Source organism: Cygnus atratus, chromosome 9 (genome assembly GCF_013377495.2).
Source record: "Cygnus atratus isolate AKBS03 ecotype Queensland, Australia chromosome 9, CAtr_DNAZoo_HiC_assembly, whole genome shotgun sequence".
NCBI classification, from domain to species: domain Eukaryota; kingdom Metazoa; phylum Chordata; class Aves; order Anseriformes; family Anatidae; genus Cygnus; species Cygnus atratus.
The window spans coordinates 9,252,374-9,273,404 of record NC_066370.1 but is presented as its reverse complement, the minus strand read 5'-3'; the positions used below and the strand labels follow the sequence as shown (position 1 = coordinate 9,273,404).

At 43.6% G+C, this 21,031-nt stretch overlaps 1 protein-coding gene across 7 annotated transcripts in view; it reads left to right on the top strand.

Annotated features, from left to right (window-relative positions):
* The window catches only part of DGKD (diacylglycerol kinase delta), a 65,472-nt gene that overhangs the window by 38,107 nt on the left and 6,334 nt on the right, over positions 1-21,031 (top strand). For 6 of the 7 annotated variants that reach the window (XM_035544408.2, XM_035544412.2, XM_035544413.2 and 3 more), the window contains 20 exons: positions 336-498; positions 2,567-2,675; positions 3,440-3,579; positions 4,287-4,371; positions 4,952-5,046; positions 5,143-5,242; positions 5,395-5,668; positions 7,548-7,709; positions 8,945-9,073; positions 10,041-10,137; positions 11,056-11,166; positions 11,945-12,041; positions 14,092-14,199; positions 14,807-14,920; positions 15,289-15,423; positions 18,147-18,298; positions 19,079-19,190; positions 19,355-19,447; positions 19,844-19,963; positions 20,284-20,401. In XM_035544408.2, coding sequence (XP_035400301.1) covers positions 336-498; positions 2,567-2,675; positions 3,440-3,579; positions 4,287-4,371; positions 4,952-5,046; positions 5,143-5,242; positions 5,395-5,668; positions 7,548-7,709; positions 8,945-9,073; positions 10,041-10,137; positions 11,056-11,166; positions 11,945-12,041; positions 14,092-14,199; positions 14,807-14,920; positions 15,289-15,423; positions 18,147-18,298; positions 19,079-19,190; positions 19,355-19,447; positions 19,844-19,963; positions 20,284-20,401 — 2,514 coding nt within the window. The remainder of the gene's footprint in view (positions 1-335; positions 499-2,566; positions 2,676-3,439; positions 3,580-4,286; positions 4,372-4,951; positions 5,047-5,142; positions 5,243-5,394; positions 5,669-7,547; positions 7,710-8,944; positions 9,074-10,040; positions 10,138-11,055; positions 11,167-11,944; positions 12,042-14,091; positions 14,200-14,806; positions 14,921-15,288; positions 15,424-18,146; positions 18,299-19,078; positions 19,191-19,354; positions 19,448-19,843; positions 19,964-20,283; positions 20,402-21,031) is intronic. The other variant, XM_050712441.1, reaches the window with a different exon arrangement.

Genomic DNA, 21,031 nt, shown 5'->3' with positions numbered 1-21,031 from the left:
TTTGCTTATTACCCTGTAATGTCAGTATTTGCTGAGTTGCAGCTGTTAAAACTTATTGAGAACAACTGTGTTGCAGAAGCAGTTTGGGAAGGTTGGGGAAGCTGAAAATTTTGGCATACTGCTAGGAGATAAGTGTGACGTTTGGCAGCATGAGGTATGGTTCGTGCTGGATTCAGGGCTGTGTGCATTTGGCATGTATCCAGCGAGTGCCATAAGCACAAAGAAAGTACTAGCTTCTTCATTGCTGTGCTATAGTATGGGGTGTTTTGTGTTTTTTTTCCTCACCCCATTTCTCAGCTTTTCCTGCCTCCCTGCTACCTCTTTCCTTAACACAGGTTTCTGGAAAGCTACTTGCCCACCTTCTTGCACAAGTCCTTTGTTGGTCTTTGTCAACTCAAAAAGTGGAGACAACCAGGGAGTAAAATTTCTACGAAGATTCAAACAGCTACTGAATCCAGCCCAGGTCTTTGACCTCATGAATGGAGGACCTCACCTTGGGTAAGCAGATATTCTATAGAGGAATATTTTCCCTGTAAATACCAGAAAAGCTCAAAGGATTTATTTGATTTATAAGGTCATCCTCAAATGTCACAAGGAACCTATTCCTCTGAGAAGACTGGGCACATGCAAAGTTTGGAGGGGTTTTCCCCTCTCTGTGTTTAGTGTTATTGATTAGTTAAAACAAAACATGTTGTTGAAAAAAGGTTATGTCCATTCATCAGTAACAGCAGAACAGCTTGAGGGATTTTGGGGGAATTCCAGAAACACTCCCCTGGAAGAAGACCAAGCATAGAAATTGTGAATCCAGAAGTAAACTGACAACAGACTTGTAACAGGCATCCTAATGTACTGTTAACGAGTGTTAACTTGAGTTAAATCCAGTGAACAATCGGATATCACAGATAGCAAATGAATATTGTCAAAATGAGATTTATTCAGAAGTAACTTAACCTGGTAAGTTTGTGAAACATCCATTCCTTAAAGATTTTATGGTGATGTTGGAAAAACATCTCTTATGAATGCTTTCACTAAAGTTGTTTATGCCCTGGGATCTAGGTGACATTTCAGGCTTGTTTACCAGATTTCACTAGAAAATCTATTGATTAAGGAAAAAAAAAGAGAGCAAGCAACCTGTGGAATAAATTCCTTTACTGTTTCTGCAACTCTGTTTAAAACAAACAAAAAGGTCTCCAGTTTGATTCTTCTAAACATTTCTGTTGTATCAAAATTGGGTGACTTTCTTAGGAATTGGTACTTCTTATAAATAAGAGCCAACACAAGATGAACCTCTATCATATTTTGATATGATTGACTCAGAGTCTATTACTACAACCTACAGGTGCAGGGTGCTAAATCTGGGGAGTGGATGAGTGACCACTAGGATCTGCTGAGAACTATAGTTGGAACTGTAAAAAGCTGTTTGTTGCCACAGTGCACTGCAAAAGACTGTAGCATGCTGTCCAAGGGATGTGCTTGGCTGATAAATAATTTACAGAAAACTTTAAAATTAAATATTTTTCTTCTTCCTCACCCCAGTTGGACTGATTGTAGAGAAGAATTTTGCCTTTAATCAGGAGTGGAGAGAAGAAATCAATTACTTTCTCAGGCTGTGATGCACACTAATCAAAGAGCTGCTCTTTGCTCTTTTAAAAAGCAAGTGATAGTACAGGGTAAAGACCACTTCTTAATAATTTAAATATTCTAAACTTGTGCCAGTCAAACAGTACCATAAGATGTTGTCATTTCTGATAGCTGTTTTTCATGTGTCAGTAGTGGTTGAAGAAATAAGGATTTTCATGTACTACAGCAAATCCTGTTTAGGTAATAATAAATATATATATATTTACTTAACAAATAAATAAAAGCATGCAGTAGTTCTGGAGGATGTTCACTAAGAAACATAGTTTCAAACAGCTCAAGGAGAGGTTGTTTTTACATTTAATATTCTGGAATGAGTGAATAAGATAAATTCACATTTGTATTGCTGGAGAGTTGTTTGCCTGCCTGCAGGCCAGAGAAGGTGCCAGAGCATTGGTTTATGTTGCTTTCCCAGAAGGACTGAAATTTTGAGGCTTTATATCCTCTTACAGTTGTCTGCTTACTGAATGACTGCATAAAGTTCCCACTCTTCAAGCCTTGCTTTAATTGGCGTGGCCTTAGTGCGGAGGCAGTGACATCAGAGCACTCCAAATAGTGACAAATAACTAGTGTTAGGCTGAACTAGCAAATCTGCAAAAAGGAGTTAATTCAATGGATAATCAGCTATCACATGCTTGTTTCCTCTTCCGTTCAGACAAAAGTGCCTTGCTTTAGAAGGAGAGTGTGTCTGGGGTGTATATCTGTGGTGAATAGCCATTGTAAATTACTTAGCTGTATTTATAATTCCTTATTTATAACTATTTGAATTCATTTGTAATCTGACAGTGGCCTGTATTCATTACAAAATCAGAGCCTGCTTTAAGCGAATCCGACATGTTTATAGCCTAGATTGGAATTGTTTATCATTCCTTTCTGTAACAGCTGATTGCTCTTCTCTTTTGATTTTTTTTCTTTCCTTTCTCTGTAGTTTACGCTTATTCCAGAAATTTGACACTTTCCGGATTCTAGTTTGCGGTGGGGATGGAAGTGTTGGCTGGGTTCTCTCCGAAATTGATAGTCTCAATCTTCACAAGCAGGTACCTGCCCAATGAGCTTGGTTGGTTGTAAGAAAGAAGGAACAACAACATGGGTTGAAGAGGACTTTCTTTGATCATACAGATGTAGTTTGCCCCAGGATTGAAGCTGCTGAAAGCTTACCACAATAGTGTTCTTGCAATAATTTTCTGCAGGAAGCAGCACTACTTATCTATTCCTATCTACAGTGTTCCTCTCCAGCTCCCTTGTACAAGATCCAGTCTTTAGAGTAGTTGAGTTACTCCTGCTCTGTTGCCACCAGGGACTTAAACTTGGAAAGGGCTGCAATTAGAAAACCAGCATTTCAATAAGGGTAGCGATCCTCATCTATTCCCTGTAATTCTCATGGTGTTTCTGTGTCCTCGGATAGCTAGAAACTTCATTGGATTAGACATAATTTACAGGGTTTAATTTGTTTCCATTTTGTCTTGTAGAGGGCTATGCTAATTTTACAGAAAAGGTAATAGCACCACCTGATGGTTAAATGAGTATATCTGCAGGATGGAGTATCTTTTAGCAAGGTTCTCTGGGTGGCAGCTGTAATGCACTCCTCTCTCAAGTAACAACCTAAAAGCAGAGGGAACCTGTCTTTACTTGCATGCTGTTCTGGCTGTTTTCCCCATCCAGTTGCTTTCCCCCTCCCCCTGGGACTAGCTAGTTCTCAACCACTGCTCTTTGTAAGGAATCAGTCATGTTACTTTTGACTGTTAGTGGTTTGCGTTTTCCTGTTTGAATATCAATTTTGTTTTCCTTTTCTCTGTTGCAGTGCCAGCTGGGGGTGCTGCCGTTGGGAACAGGGAATGACCTTGCTCGTGTGTTAGGCTGGGGGTCTGCTTGTGATGACGATACCCAGCTCCCCCAGATCCTGGAGAAGCTGGAGAGGGCGAGTACCAAAATGTTGGACAGGTGAGTAATCAACACTGAATTGCATGAAAGCATCATTCTAGGAGAGCTTGATTTTGCCCATCTGTTGGGCTTCTTTATAGTTCCAGGTATGATTTTTTACTGATAATCTTCTGTCACCTTTTGTCAAAAAAAGATAGTCTTCCTTTCTGTGTCACTGCTGCAGAATAGCAATGGCTGAAATTGTCACTCTGTCTGATGTCCAGTGTCATCTCTCGTGTTCCAGAGTTCTTTACAATTGAATTTGACAATCTCACAGTTGTGATGTTTTAAACTATTTTTTCTTGATAAATTTGGAGCAATTTATCTCAAGTTTGGCTTATAAATGAAAGCTGAAAACAGAAACAGAAATCGTTACCCCTAGTATTGATAAAGCCTTTACATCTTTTTACATTTGAAAACATCTCTTGACTTTAGATTTGTATTCTGACATGTTGAATCAAATTATGACCATAGGATTTCTGTGAGAGAGGGAAGAAGGACGGAGAATGTGCTTGGGCTGTAGAATACTTGTTCATAGTGTTATCCCTCCTTCTGCCTCACTTCAGCCCCTCTGCAGTTTCAGTGCATCCCTATGGCTTCTTTACATCATTCATGCCCCTAACAAAGTGCTGTTTGTTCTGCTTGAGATTCTGACCTGTTATGTCCTTTGGATAAAGGAAGAAATCGTCTGCCTTGTAGTGACAGCTATGATGCCTCCTTTTCAACAGGTGGAGCATCATGGTATATGAAACCAAACTCCCACGCCAGGCCTCCACTTCCACAGTCACTGAAGATTTCAGTGAGGATTCTGAGGTACTTTGCAAGATGCAGAGGGGACAGGGAACTGGGAGCAACAGCCTCAGAAAGGATGAGATAGGAGACAGTGGCTGAGTTCAAATGGAGCAGGCCTTAGCTATGACTTGGGGGTAGTAGGAGCTACAAAGATCCTGGGCCTTTAAATTAATGAAGTGTTGTAGGGAAGGATGGAGGCTGGGTTACCAGAGTCGACAGCTGTAATGGGGGATGAGGAGGAGAAGATTTGGAACAGGAAGAGAGAGGAAATGATTGACTTTACCCTGCTGTCATGACAGGATGTTGTTGAAATTGTGGAAAGCTGAATAGCAGTTAAAGGAAATGTAAAAAGCTCAGTGTTTAAATCCACAGTTGATGAGAGACTCGTAAGAACTGCACTGCTGATGATTTCTAGGTGCAGAATTAGCATCTTCATCAAATTCTGGTCTTCAGTGGGTAAATGAGCCCTGAGCCACAGAACGTTTCCAGGGCAAAAAGAAGTTATAGAATGATAGGTACTCTCTGGGGAGCCAGAGACACACGGCAGGTGTTTTACTGCTGGGAAGCAGCACCCCAGTGGCTTGTTTCTGACTGTCACCAGGTGCAGAAGATTCTCTTCTATGAAGACTCTGTGGCTGCTCATTTGTCCAAAATTTTGACTTCTGACCAACATTCAGTGGTCATCTCCTCAGCCAAGTGAGTACTTAAAAAATTGCTCTAAGTGAAAGTTGTACTGTGAAAATCCTGAGATGATCCTTGCATGATTTTGTTTTCCTTACCTTCTTTGTCTAGGGTACTTTGTGAGACAGTGAAAGATTTTGTGGCTCGAGTAGGGAAAGCCTATGAGAAGGCAACAGAAAGCTCAGAGGAATCAGAGGTCATGGCCAGAAAGGTAAAATTGGAAAAAATGTATAGCTTTCTACTTCTGAAGTGGAAAACTTTGTTTTCAGGGAAATAGGATAATGGCATACCAGCAGGCATTAAAAGCTTGAGCTAGCTAAGTTTACTGTTAGTTCTGGTTAAAACTTCTTCTTTGCCTTGTAGTGCTCTGTCCTAAAGGAGAAGCTGGACTCACTGTTGAAGACACTGAATGATGAATCTCAAGCAACTTCATCACTGCCAAATCCTCCTCCCACCATTGCAGAGGAAACCGAAGATGGTGATGGGTCAGGCAGTGCTTGTGATTCTTCTAGTGACCGGTCGGTGGGCTCGTCATGTACTGCACGGCCCCAGATATTTCGCCCCCGAGAGCAGCTCATGTTGAGAGCCAACAGCTTGAAAAAAGCCATTCGTCAGATTATAGAGCATGCAGAAAAAGGTAACATGTTAGGTGTCCTACTTGTGGCTTATTAGGAGCTCTTGAGGAGTATAAATTTCCTGTATTCCAGAGGGGAGTAGGGTTTTTTATTAACAACAGCTTTCCTGAGCTAGAGAAACTGCTCAGTAAGCTTGGCTGCCTAGTTCCATCTCTGGCAAGCCCACCTGTATGAAACATTGCTTGGTAAATGAACCTGAAGTTCAAGGTATGTTCTCTCCCGTAGGGCTGGTTTAGGAAGTTACTACCCTCCCACACTCTATTTGTTTGAGTTTCCTGTCTGTCTCCACCCATACCGCAATTGTGTCACTGCAACTGTTTGTGTGGCCTTGGTGTAAAACAGATCTGAAAATACTTGGGAAGAAAATATTTTAAGTATTTTAACTTGGATTGTTTCAGCAATCCCTTTATAGTACAGCCCAGTAAAACAGTGCAGTGGTACAAATGAAGGGGCAATGAACTGTAGCACAGAGGCAACAGAAAGCAGGAATTTCTTAAATGAGCTTTGTTACTGGGAAAACATTATAATACTGTACCTTGATGCAAATCAATCCTGTTACTATGTTAAATACCAGGGAAGGTGACCCTCTTCTCCCATCTTGGCCCTTATCTCTCCCCAGCCATTCACCCCTGTAGCTCAGAGTTTCATTTCCTTCGAAAGGCGTCAGTGTCACAGATGTTAGTCATAAACTCAGTGATGTTAAACTCAGACTAAAGGAAGTATTTAATAGCTTATTACCAGAGATAAAAGCATTGAAGTTGCAGATGTGATGTCCATGCGCACCGAAATGTGCACTGTGAAGAACAACTATGCAGTAAGTTGTAGATCATTGTAATGTTACTTGGATTTCCAGCACGGCAATGTTGTATACAACCTACCCTGAAGGTGAAGTTATATGAAGTGATGGAAGTTGAGCAGACAGCCTGCTTCTGGTGAAGTAGAGGTCCTGACTTCATTGCTGCCCCACTTTGCTGCTGCTTATCTTATGCTGATTTGATGCTTTTTGGAGTTCTTTTGGAGCCCAGCCAATTTGCTTAATTCAGCAAGAAGTTTTACTTTTCTGCCGGGCTAGTGGGTTGGATTTCCTTGTGGATAGTTTTGATGAACTGCAGAATCAGCACAAAGAAGGGGAAGAGAGTGTGAAAGAAGGGGAGGGGGCTTGTCACCCTTCAGAAGCAGTGAGGTGGTAAATCGGTTGCATTCTGTGAGGGCTTGCTGGGGAGGACTGTTGAAAGGAAAGAAGAAAGGAAGTTTTGATTTCTTTAGGCAACATGCTAGCATTTAATTCTTGCCAGCTCTTGGGCAAACTCCACTTACTCCAGTTGTTCAACTTATCCAAACTGTTTTTCTTCTTCCGAAGTATGTAATTTGATTATTTTGTTTGTATTGTTTTTTACCAACTACTGTTTTCTTCCTCCTGATGATGTGTGTCCAAGTGTCCTTTTCAAGTGACCTATCCTATTGTCCTAGCGCAGATCAAGCAAACAAAAAATTCAGTTTAATCTATCATTTATTGTCCTTCTGGTTAGAATTTCTGGCATCTAAATGTGATTAAATGGAAGCCCATCAACTGTAGCACAGTTCACATCGTGGAAAGCCCGACTAAAAGGCTTAAAGTTTAAGTCAGACACTTCTACTTAGAACCTCGCTGCTGAAGATCTCAGCAGAGAGAACAGAAGGCTAAACCATCCCAGTTCCAAAAGCCCTTCAGAGCTGGGTTTAGGTGAGACAAATGATATAGGAAAGCTTTCCTATATTCCTATTCTTTCATTTAAAGAGTCAGGACCTTTAGAGTCTCATTCTGTTGTTATTTTTGTCAGTGGGAGGTGTTTCTTGATGGAAAAGTTGTGAAGTAACCACCTACTTTCTCTCTCTTTGCAGCCGTAGATGAACAAAATGCCCAGACTCAGGAGCAGGAAGGCTTCCTCCTTAGCCTCTCAGCTTCTGAAGAGGGCAAGGAGTTAAGGAATGAGGATAAAATCTCCCTGCAGTCATCACACAGCAGCAGCTATGGAGTGTCCAAAGTGAGGAACCAACGGAAAGGTACTCTGGGGCTGCCACCATGCAGATCTTGCGTGTAACAGTGTTACACTGTTGCCAGTCCTGTTTTTCTCTCATTTTTGCATGATTGCTCTAAGCCTCAGATGCTACTCTTTGCACTGTGTGCAACCCTGTGCATCATACACGCTATCATAGAATCATGGAATATCCTGAGTTGGAAGGGACCCACAAGGATCATCGAGTCCAACTCCTGGCACTACAAAGGTCTACCCAAGAATTCAGACCATGTGACTAAGAGCACAGTCCAAATGTTTCTTGAACTCCGACAGGCTTGGTGCAGTGACTATGTCTCTGGGGAGCCCGTTCCAGTGTGCGACCACCCTCTCAGTGAAGAACCTCTTCCTGATATCCAGCCTGAACCTCCCCTGTGGCAGCTTGACACCATTCCCTCGGGTCTTATCGCTGGTCACTAGAGAGAATAGATCAGTGCCTGCCCCTCCGCTCCCTCTTGTGAGGAAGCTGTAGGCCGTGATGAGGTCTCCCCTCAGCCTTCTCTTTTCCAGACTGAACAGGCCAAGTGACCTCAGCTGCTCCTCATACGTCTTCCTCTCTAGGCCCTTCACCATCTTTGTAGCCCTTCTCTGGACACTCGCCAACATTTTCATGTCCTTTTTGTACTGTGGTGCCCAGAACTGCACGCAGTTTCAATACATTTTTGATGGCTGCTGGTTTGTGGTCTTAGCATATGGCAACTAGCATTCAGGTATTTATTTTTTTTAATTTAGCAGTAATCTGCATTCTCTTGGCTTTTGGTGCTTGGACAAAGATGATCTTGAGCATTTTTCATGTCATCTACCTGATGACATTTCTCTGTAAGCCCCTGCCAGCTTTTGCAGATGACAGAGAATAGAAGCCAGTTTGGTTTAATAACTGTGTTACGTGAGTAATTTCCAAGTATACTTGAAACCTAGTGCGTATGGATTGGGAGCCAACTACCCTGTCTGTTGTGCTGCTGTCACCAGCTTTTTCTCATCTCCATTTCTAATATTTGCAGAGTCGTATTTCTGTACCTCCAATCTGTGAGGTTTTCCGACTGAACATATGCCACATCTCTGTCTGTTACTGACTTGTTCTGTCAGCTGTTCATTTTACAGTGGCTAGAGTGTTTTGCTGTTGAGTGATTCGTAGCCCAGTCTTGATGCTTGGGCTGTGTTGTTATGTGCTGGCCTGAATCACGTCATGTTTGTCAATAGCAATGTTTGTGTTGTGTTTTACAGCGTCCAAGTCTCCTTGCGAAAGACAAATAAACAAAGGAAGTTTGTCACTGGGCAGCTCTGCATCTCTTCCTCCCCAGACAGGAAACCGGGACAACTTGCCAATGCTGAACACAAAAATCCTCTATCCAAGTGAGTGTTATACCCACCACTTCCCATTTTTGCAGCAAAATGTAGTATGGGTGACAACAGCACAGGCTTAACTCTCTGCATGAAAACACAAAATTGTTCTGCCTGATGTTCTTTTGCTGGGTCCACTTGGAGAGAAATCCCTTTGTAGGTAACTTTCCACTAGAGTTGAACAGTGGAGACTTGAAGGAATTAGTAATAGTTATCAATTTGCAGCTGAGAAAACCTAAATACAGATTTTTATTAACACAGTGCAGTGGCAGAATTTAGATATCGATTACAAAGATATTCTGAGCTCTAAGGGACCTTGAGAATGCTGGTAGGGTGCCAGGTGGCTGAGAGAGGTTTCTAAAGAGTGGCAGCCATGGATGGGGAGCAGCAGTCCCCTTGTGTGAAAGCTGAAGTCACTGGATAATACACAGATCCAGCATATATGCATAATTCCCGCCTCATGCATCTTGTGTTGCAGCTTCTCCGCATCACTGCAGTGCTGTCCTTCCACCTCTTCCCCCAATTTACTTGTTCAAACTGTTTCTTCTGGAAGCAGGCCATTTCCTTTTTCTCTGAAAAAGCTCATATTTGTGTGTTGCCAGCTAATAATTTTAGAAGCAGGAGGCAGTAATCCTTGAGTGACTTGGAGAATAATTTCAGTCCTCCTTCTTTCCCTCTGCTCCTTGAAGCAAGGATGTTGCATGTCCCACCCTGGAGCACATAGCTACTGCAGTGAATACACTCCTATTTCCCATTCACATGCACTGTTGGCTTCGGGATATCCTGTCACTCCAAAACCCCATAGGCAACCCTAGAAAACCTTCTCTTTACTGAGAGTGCTAACCCTTCTGGAGTGGAAGAAAGCACTATTGCTACTTGCTTTCCACAGTGAGTGACTGGAGTTAATATATTCTGAGATTCAAATTACGTTTTCTGTTTATTGTTATCACAGTCTTCCCAATTGTCAATTTTCCTACAGATATCCGTGCCGGCATGTCTGGGTCTTTGCCTGGGAGCTCTGTCATCAGTCGATTGTTGATCCATGCTGATCCCTTCAACTCTGAGCCTGAAAATCTGTGAGTATGCTCAGGATGTTGAAGGGAGTGGGTCTTTCCAAATGAACCTCAGCATTGTGCTGTGAGAACTAGATTAGTTTAGAGAGCTAAATAATTGACTGCAGCAACCTAGAGTTATGTAAATGAATTCATATGCTGATGCCAGTGAGGATCAACTTACGTAGTTAGACATACAGTGACATATCAGACTCAAAGAAGAAGATTTTTAGGTTTTAGGTGAGAGAATTAAATTCAGACCAGTCTTCTCCCACCACTCAGGGATGACTCCAGCTTCCAGTGAGTATGCAGTAACTTGTGGGGGAATTAGCACCATTCCAGCATGGAGGCCAAAGAAAGCTCATGGGCAGGCCACATTGTGGGAGACACGTGGGAGATGTGATATGAACACTTTCTCAAGCTGTTTCTGCTAAACTGTTTAACAGTAAAAATTCAGTTAGTACACACTTAAATATTTTTTCCTAATCTCAGTGCCCCTGAGATTACTTTGCCCCTGAGTGGACACTTTTGAGCTTATTTGACAAGCTGTCTGTAAGTAACACCTAACATACATGCTTTAGCAATTAGCATTGCTAAGGTTTTCTGAGTCCTTTTACACAACCCCAGTGACCAGGAGCATAGCTTTTTGTAAATCGAGTGTAGACTTCAGTGTATGTTTTGGTGGCAAGGGGAGAATTCCTCTACAGATCTTCTGGCTATGGTCAGAGGCTGCAGGCCAGGGACCCTGCTCAACAGCAACTTTTAAGGTATTCCTTGTGGGTTTTAGGCAGCTCCCAGCAGTGTTTATCTGACGTGTTGGCATACAGCCATCTTGTTCTTCACATTTTTATACAAGGTAGCCAAGGGAGGCAAGTGAGATGTATACCAAGTGGTATGTAGACTTAGGGATGGGAGTTTAGTGTTTTTTCTTTTGTTTGACAGTGAATGTTACACAGAGAAGTGTGTCATGAATAATTACTTTGGAATTGGACTGGATGCGAAGATTTCTTTGGATTTCAACAACAAACGTGATGAGCACCCAGAGAAGTGCAGGTGGGTTTTTCATTGACTGACCTTTGACCGGAAGTGACCGCTTCTGACCACTTCATGTTTTCATGGGTGCTTTTGAAGCCAGTTGTCTAAAAGTGTGCTGAATAGTTACATCATCAATCTCGTCTGCATCATCTTCAGGGTTTGAAATCATGATGAAGGGGATAAGTTACTGATTTATTACTGATTTGTTATGCTGTTCTGGATAGTATAAGATCTTTGACTAGGTGCATCAGTGTGGATTCAGTGCATTGGTTCTATTCACTTCATGATCTCACTCACAGGTTTTTCTCCTGGACTTGATGTTTGGCTCAGAAACAATCACATCTCAGCACCACAGAGGTTGATTTTGGCCTTGATCCTAACTTAATACAAACCACTGTATAATTCACAGGCTTTGCACTTTTGCATATCTGGGCAAGTACAGGATGTTCTGTATAGCCTGGGACTGGTACATTTGCTATGCTTATTTGAGCTGATACCGCGAAACGTTGTGGATGCCCTGTTGTATGAAACTGACCGATTCTGTGCTGGGGAATCTGTATGTGTCTGGTAATGTGTGTTACTCAGTCATCCTCAATTCCTACGTGATTTTTTTTTAAGAAGAATATTTTCCTAGCATAATCTATGACCATTTTGAGTGCTTGACCCTTTTGGAAGCAAGGAACATTTGTGTTTTATGATGTAGGAGGTACCATTTCAAACTATATAGGCTATTTTACCTCTAAGTGAACAGCTAAATGCCAGTCCTGACCTTTTCTCTTTTGTTTTGCCCCCTTAGAAGTCGTACTAAAAACATGATGTGGTACGGAGTATTGGGGACCAAGGAGCTGCTGCACAGAACATATAAAAACCTGGAGCAGAAAGTGTTGCTGGAGGTGAGGAACTAGCACATCCATCTGTTGCTAAAACTGCGGTACCTAATTGCATCTCCTTCAGACACTTGGATTTTGGCAGGGTGATTCTCAGGGCATTTTTTTTTGCCTGCTTGATACAATATACTTGCTCTGTCTCACCTAGCTCAAAGTAGCTCTTCTTGGTTCTGGAAGATAACTTGTATTCTCAGCTGATAAAAGAAGTGTCATCTTGTTGCAATGCAGTAGCCATCCCCAACAAGGTATTCAGCATAGATAGGATTGTTACCTTACATTTGATGTCTCTTGTAAAAACATTTTAGTCCGTAGGTGTGGAAGAAAGCTGCTAATTTAACTGTGCTGTAATGTGGATCAAACAGGAAAATATTCTTGTATGGCCCACTGACAGCATAAACAAGTAGTTTTGTAAGAGGAGACCCTTATCACAGAGACTGTGTAGGTTTTTCAGAAGTTTTACGCCCGTCTAGACGAATAGACCAACAGGCTCTGCCAGGCCTCTGGTGTACCCTGTTTTGCTTGACCAACCTTGTTGCCTTCTATGAGGGCATCACAAGCTGGGTAGATGGGGGGAGAGCAGTGGATGTCATCTACCTTGACTTTAGCAAGGCTTTTGATACTGTGTCCCACAACATCCTGCTAACAAAGCTGAGAAAGTGTGGGATAGACGAGTGGACAGTAAGGTGGGTTGAGAACTGGCTGACTGGCTGAGCTCAGAAGGTGGTGATCAGCGGCGCAGAGTCCGGCTGGAGACCTGTGACTAGCAGTGTTCCCCAGGGGTCGGTGCTGGGTCTGGTCCTGTTCAACATCTTCATCAACGACCTTGATGAGGGAATAGTGTCCGCCCTCAGCAAGTACGCCGATGACACAAAGCTGGGAGGAGTGGCTGACAAGCCAGAAGGCTGTGCCGCCATTCAGCGAGACCTGGACAGGCTGGAGAGCTGGGCAGGAAGAAACCAAATGAGGTTTAACAAGAGCAAGTGTAGAGTCCTGCACCTGGGAAGGAGCAACTGCAACGTACAGGCTGGGGGACGACCTGCTGGAGAGGGTGGACGACAGGTTGGCCATGAGCCAGCAGTGTGCCCTGGTGGCCAAGAAGGCCAATGGGATCCTGGCGTGCATTAAAAGGAGCATGGCCAGCAGGTCAAGGGAGGTGATCCTCCCGCTCTACTCTGCCCTGGTCAGGCCTCACCTGGAGTACTGTGTCCAGTTCTGGGCTCCCCAGTACAAAAAAGACAGGGATCTCCTGGAAAGAGTCCAGCGGAGGGCCACAAAGATGATACGGGGCGTGGAGCATCTCCCCTATGAGGAGAGGCTGAGAGACCTGGCTCTGTTCAGCCTTGAGAAGAGAAGACTGAGGGGGGATCTTATCAATGTTTGTAAATACATGAAGTGTGGGAGACAGAGGGATATGGCCAACCTCCTTTCAGTGGTTTGTGGAGACAGGACAAGGGGCAATGGCCACAAAATGGAGCCCAGGAAGTTCTGCACCAACATGCGAAAGAACTTCTTCACAGTGAGGGTGACGGAGCACTGGGACAGGCTGCCAAGGGAGGTTGTGGAGTCTTTGGAGATATTCAAGACCCGTCTGGACGCCTAGCTGTGCAACCTGCCCTAGGGAACCTTCTTTGGCAGAGGAGTTGGACCCGATGATCTCTGGAGGTCCCTTCCAACACCTACAGTTCTGTGATTCTGTGACTCTGTGATTCCTGTTTGGGGAAGAGAAGCAAGTCTCTCTAAAACCTGTGTCTACCAGAGGAGAGGTGATTCACGAGACATGAATGAATACATTCTTCTACTCTGATAGACAGAGAATCATAGAATGGCTTGGGTTGGAAGGGACCTTAAAGGTCATCTATTTCCTACCCCCCTGCCATGGGCAAGGACATCACCCACTAAATCAGGTCGCTACCCACAGAATCAGAATAAACTGAAGAAACCTGAATTAATTTATTGCTAAGCTGTGCAGGCTGTTTCCAGTTGCAGAGCATATGCTGTGGTTGGAGGGGTTCTCTACTGCTGTGCTGAGAGTAATGATACCTTTTTTTCTGTACAGTGTGATGGGAGGCCAATCCCTTTGCCCAGTCTCCAGGGAATTGCCGTACTCAACATTCCCAGCTATGCAGGAGGCACCAACTTCTGGGGGGGAACCAAGGAAGATGATGTGAGTATTTCCTAAGACAGTCCAAGAAACATTTTAACTTAGTGTTGCTTCTGGAGTCATAGCCCCCAACTGTCCCATAGTGCTTGGAAGAAGACAACAAGGAGCCTGTCTGCATGTACTTTCTCTGTGAGGTGGATAGGATACCGAAAGGCCAATCTTCAGCAGCTATGCACCCAAGCAATCCATAGTGACTCAGAAAGGAACCGGATGCTGTCCAGGGCATTTAGACTTCCAGGAAATGTGTTAAATTGGCCTTCTCCCCTCATGCTGTCTGAGGAGTAAAGCCCCTTGAAGGCAAAGGCAGTTAGATCCACTCACAAACATTGTATTGTTTGAAATGAAAGAGTAAGTGCTTACTCTTATAGGAAGAATTATTCCCTTGTGACTACAGTCTTTGTATTGGACTTATTCTTTAGCTGCCATTGGCAGCACAGTTGGAATATTGAGGCTCTTTTTTCTCTTTCCTGTGTCACTGCAAATCTTCACCTTCTAGTCTCATTGTTAATTCTATACAGATTAAGCACCAATTGTGCACCAGTGGGGAAAAGGAAACCTCCCTATCAGAGCAGTATGTCAGTTGAATTCTCTCTCCCTTGTATTTGACTAGACATTTACAGCCCCTTCCTTTGATGACAAGATTTTGGAGGTGGTAGCCGTGTTTGGTAGCATGCAGATGGCAGTGTCACGAGTGATAAACCTACAGCATCACCGGATTGCACAGGTATCAGCTGCTTTTGTGAGCTCTGCTTGCCTCCCCCATCTCCAGTGCGTGATGTTTTTGCCAGTTTCAGTCTGTAAAGCCCTCCTTTCTGCTCTGTTCTGTCCACGGAAAGAACGTCCACCAAAGTTGAAAAGGTGTGTGTTCAGGGGCAATTGGTGCATGGAATCGTTTGCTAGCTTTCATTGTGGTAGGAGATAGATTAGCAATTCAAATACAGGTTAATCCAAAGACATAGCAAATAATGCCTGTAAATATGCAAATATGCAAAAATGCACTACTTGGGGAAATGTTTTGGAAAGAAAGAGAGCATGTCTCATGCTTTTGAAAAAAACAGCATTTTAGAGCTGTAATGCAATCACTTCTTGCAGTGTCGGACTGTGAAGATAGCAATCCTGGGAGAAGAGGGAGTTCCTGTACAAGTGGATGGAGAAGCCTGGATCCAGCCTCCAGGTTACATTTGGATTGTTCATAAGAACAGGGCACAGACCCTGACCCGAGACAGGGTAAGAACAGCCTTGGATACACTGTACTCATGCTTCTGATGTTACATGTTCCTGGAGCGTGTCAGTGGCCACATATGAATGATTATCTTGGTGGATGTAGGAATTATGTTTTGCTACACATTATAAAACCCTCTGGAAAGAACATGGCTAAACTTGCGTTCACTAATCGGGAAATCAAATAAGTAAGGTTTCTGCAAGCTTATTTTGCATCCTTTTCTAGGTGCCCTGTGACACAACATTTCTTAACATACTTGCATGCTGTTTTTCCCACAGGATGCCTGACTCGCTGAGTGCTGTGGAATGTCTAGATTCAGCTGTTCAATATCTTAATTTCTCATTATTGTTCAGTATGTGGCTTATACCTCGCTGACCAAGAAAAGCAGTGTCTCATGCGTCGTTCATCAGTCTGTGTCTGTCTGATCTCCTAATTCTCAAATATACCTGATAAGTACCAGCATATAAGGAAGTGTCCTTGCCATTTTAATGTACTACTGAATGGTGGGAAGCTAAAGGAAAGGATAAAGGTATTGCTGTGGTACAGACAGGCTTATGGTTCTACCCCAACTATGTAATTTTATGTGGATAAACAGTTTGGTTGATAGAAGTTCTTAAAAATTCGCAGAATAATATGCCTTTACCCAGTTTCCAGAGCAAACTGAAGTCCTCCACAGAGGACTCACCTGCTGAATAACAAGAAATGAGAGAACAACCAAGAGGAAAAAAGGAAAAGCAGCCAGATACAGATTGGAAACATTCCCTGGCAGGAAGTTACAAGTATGATAGTGTGAAAAGAAAGCAAAAGTGGGACTACAGAGCCCCTGTCATGGTAGGACAGGGAAATACCCAAGACCTCTTGAGCTGGGAGAGAACATTGGGTATTGGTGTGGATGGTGGGGAGAGGAGGAGAAGGGAATAGCAAGCAGACTCTTCCCTGGAGGGACGGAAAGCTTCTGCAATGTCACATTGAACCTCGAAGGGGAGTGGGATGAACGAAGGAGATAGCACAGAGTCAAGTGGAACAGAATTCCTGCTGTAAAGGTGGGAGAGAGAAAAGGAGAGGCAGCCTACGTGTGGGTACAGTGGGAAAGAAGAGTGACGCACAAAAGGCAGACAGGACACACGAGTCCCTAGTGAGCATGCTGTGTGTGTTGGACCAGCTGAAGCCATGGCTGTGATTGTGCTACCCCACTCCTCCCTGCCTGCAAACCAGGTTCTGCAGGCATGGAACTGCCACTGAGGAGCAAGTTGCAAGTTTGCAGAGCAGCATTTAGCTCTCATGTTGACCATGGGCTTATCCCTGATTCTCCTGCAGTCCTTGTGGTCACCATTGCACACCCTTTCCTTCACAGAGCCAGTCTGTCCTATGCAGTAGATGAAGTGGGGTCCTCTTTTTGAGTTGGTGACCCTGTACCTTTGGTAGCATTTTTCAAATGTGATTTGGGATATTTGGTTTCCTAAGCAGAAGATGGAAAAACTCAGATTCCCTCATGGCCTCCTCTGGACCACTGAAGAGTCATCAGCAAGGCTGAGATCAGCAGATAGCTTGTACAGAGCTGGCGGAGCTTGTTTTTGTCCTATATGAGAAGCAGTAGGGGAAAGGAATGCTTTACCACAGGTCTTCACAAGTATTTGCAGATGCAGGAAAATGATGTGTCTTCAGATCGTTGGGTTGTCCCCATGGCAGTCGTGTTCTAGTAGATACTGGATCTCCTCTCCAGACATCCATCTCCTCTCCCTCTAGTCCTGTGCCCCTTACCTATTCTGTAGTCATCTCATTTGAATTCCCAGGACCAGGATCCATGACTACTATTTTCTTTCCCTTTCCCCCACCCATCACACTCAGTCTCCTTTCATTTTCCGGCTCTCCAGATGCTGATTTTTTTTTCCCCCATGAATGCTGTGCACTCCTGATCTTTATCCTCCCCTTCTCTGAATTCTGCTTCCTGTTTCAGTCTTCCTCTCCCATAGTGCCTTCTCTCATCTAATCTTCTGTCTTCCCATTTCTTGCACTCGATTCATCTCTCCTTGCCCTGAGGCTCTACATGTCAGTTTTCCTTCTCACCATATCCAATTTTGAGCCTTCTGCATTGGATGTGTTTTTCTTTTTCTTTTTTTTCTGAAGCACTAGCTGATGGCAGCAAGAGGATCAGTAAGAGTGCAAGTGGGACAGGTTCTGCCTCAGAGTTCAGCTGCTAGTCCACCAATTACTGGGGAAGCCCAGTTTACTTCCAGATAAGGAGGAGTCTTGAACATTTTTGATTTCCAGCTCCAAGATGTCACTTGAAGAGATGTGCACTAATACTGTTGCTCCCTCCTTCCCACAAAGCTTGTAATTAGTTGAATTGGATGGGTTTTTACTGAATAACAAAAGGCTCTTCCTTGGGCATACATGTCAAAATTCTGGTTTCTGGTTCAAGGTATAGAGGCAACATAGGTACTCAAAGAAAAGGCTGCCACCACTAGTAAACTGGTGGATTTTTCTGGTCTGGTCCGCAGAAGTGGCCTAATGATTTTGACTAAAATAAGGCTTAAGTAAAAATGAAACCAAGGCAAGCACGTGGCATAGAAAATTTCAACCCAAATAGCTAAAGTTAGCAAAGTTACAAGCAGCTGAACAACTGGGTCCTCCAAAGAAAAGTGTTTTACAGTCATTGGCACTTAGAGCCTTGTTTTTTTATAGGAGATACATAAGGTGTCTTATAGTTTGCTTGCTGTGGTTTTAGGCATTTGAGAGCACCCTGAAGTCCTGGGAGGACAAACAGAAATGTGAGTTGTCCCGACCCTCCTCTTTCTCACTGCAACCAGAGATCATGTCGGAAGAAGAATCCACCCAGATCAACCAATTTGGTCAAGCTGCAGGTGCTCTGATCCACAGGTGGGTCTCAGTTTGCTTTTAGTGAATAGAGCCCTCGTGGGTGCCCAAAGTTCTTGTCTGACACCCTGTTCCTGGAGACTCTGTTCACTCTTCTCTTGGGCAGTGCCGGTACATGTCGCTGGGGTACCATTCTTTCATTATGCACTGTCCTGGCTGCATGTGGATTGAAGTTGTATAAACTGTCATAGGTCATCCTGAACAAAATGTATCACTTTCACGAGCAATCACGGATCATTTAATCTTGAAACAACCCAATGGCTTTGAATGTCAATGATTGTTATCAGAAGTGAAACAAAGTCCTCTTTAAGAGCTCAGTTGACAAGCTGGGTTCTTGTAACCATGATGCCCAGCAGAGATTTCTGGAAGAAGTCACTTTATGCTCATCTGCTCATCCTTTACTCGGACATGCTGCTGTTTGGTCTGGGCCTCTGAGGGAAAATGCCCAGAGTCTCATCAGTAAAGTGTTAATTAAACTGCAGTGTGTGCAGCTGCCTTTCACATCACTATGGTCATATTAAAATGTCTGGATCATATTTCAAACTGATCCTAACTCGTGTGCAGAATTGAATATGCATCTGGAGTTGTGCATGTGAAATCTGCCTTGCTTTGCGTATGCATGCTCACTGTAGCAGGGAAAACAGCCCTGCTTTGCCAGAGCCTGTACCTCTCCCATGCTTTATCCCTGCTCCTGTCAGTCAGATGGGTATTAAAGGAGATACCCAGTCAGAAAAGATCTCTGCTTTGAGCGTATGCTGATGCAATCTGTAATTCTCTCTTTAGCATTCGGGAAATAGCCCAATCCTATCAGGACATGGAACAGGAGCTTGCCCATGCTGTCAATGCCAGCTCCAAGTCTATGGACAAAGTCTACGCTAAATCCAAGTCTACAGAGGTACTTCACTCACTTGGCATCTTCATTTTGTCCTTGTTCCATAGCTCTTGGTCTCCCTTTCTGATTGACCAAAAGTAGGGCTTGCTTCTCTAAGACTTCTTCCTTTGACTGCTCAGACCTCTGCATTTCCAGGCTTAATTTGCGCATGAATTGCTTCCCCGCAGGGCCTGAACTGCAGCCTTGTTGTAGAGATGGTGAATAATGTCAAAGCCCTGCATAATGAGACAGAGCTGCTGCTGGCGGGCAAGATGGCGCTGGTAAGAAGCACAAAGCAGGAGTAAAGCAGCCTCTCACTTTTTCTCATCTCATACTGTGGCCTTGGCAAGCAATGTTTTGCTGGTCTTTGTCTTCTTTGTAACAAGTCAATGAAAATGACTTCCAGGATGAAAATGACTTCCAAATGAATTCCATCCAGGAATTAGGATGGTGTTGTTACATTAGTATAATGAGCAGTCAGGCTAGTTTGCTCCAAGTTTGGAGCTCAGAAAAGGTACAGATTATGAACTTGGTGATGTCTGGGCAGGGTGACTGCTGTGCACTTCCTTTTAAAAGGAGGAACTGCTCTGTTTAGCAAGGAATTTCAAGACAAAAGGCATGACTATACATTCCACCATGTGGCTTTTCACTCTGCTTTGCTTCCGTTTCTGATCCAGCAATTAGATCCTCCCCAGAAGGAGCAACTCCAAGCAGCCCTGGCAGACATGGACCTCCAGCTGAGGAAACTGGCAGACATCCCTTGGCTGTGGCAGCTTATGGAGCCCTGTGATGAGGAGGTGAGGAGGACCAAGGCTGTATTTCCCTAGCTATTCTCTTTTTCACTAGTTTGTTGTGTGCCTTTCTGTGAATATAGAGCTGATATGAGAAAAGATCATTAAGAAGGAAACTTGACTCCCTAAGGCTAGAGAAAGTGATTTCCTGCCAATGTCCTTTGACTGACATGGGATCAACTTTCTCTGTTTCCTTCTCTGTCTTGGTCAGAATGAGTTTAGAAGTTTTTTTCCTCTTTTACAAGAGTTATGGACCTGAGCTTGACTTTACTTGTTGCAGGGGGACCTATGAATGTTTTCCTGATTTTCTCTTTTTGTTCCTATAGAACCAGATGCTGGATTATTCTAAACGCAGCCGCAGTGGCAAATTCCGTCTGGTGACCAAGTTTAAAAAGGAGAAAAACAACAAAAATAAGGAGACTCATAGTAGCATGGGATTGCCGGGTACCAAGTCTGCTCATTCATTGTCTCTCTCTGTCACACTAGTGGGGTTGCAACCCTACCCATTCTGTGTTTCCTCTCATGTTCTCTCCCTCTTCTGTTTCACTTGCATCTTATCTGCCTTTTCTTTGAGTATAATGTCTTTTTCACATGGCAAAGTAGTTTATGGTTCTGTTCTGTCTGAGTCATGATCCCCCAGTACTAAACAGGTATTCCTGAGCAGAAACAGGAGGTACCCTCTGAAGAATTCTGCCTACATCTGGCCATTTTCAGGGGCATTTTAGAGGGTGCTTAGTGCAGTGAATTTGAGTATTTTGGCATTTTAGGTATCAAAACGACTGTGGAGCCCAAGTCCGCATAACTCCAGTCTTTTCACTGCTGATTCTCTGTGATACGGTTAATGATGTTTCTTTCATTGATTCACCTTCAGGCTTTAATCAGGTTTCATGTCTAAGGGGATCAGCATCACCACAGGTGCAACCCTGACCTTTAATCCTCCTGGTCAGTAGATAAAAACTGGCCATGAATCATAAAATTGTCAGTCAAGACACTTTCTCTCCAATTGGGTTAGTTGATTTTTGGTTTATATTGTGCTTATGAAGACCTTCTTCTTCTGAAATTCAGAAATACTGT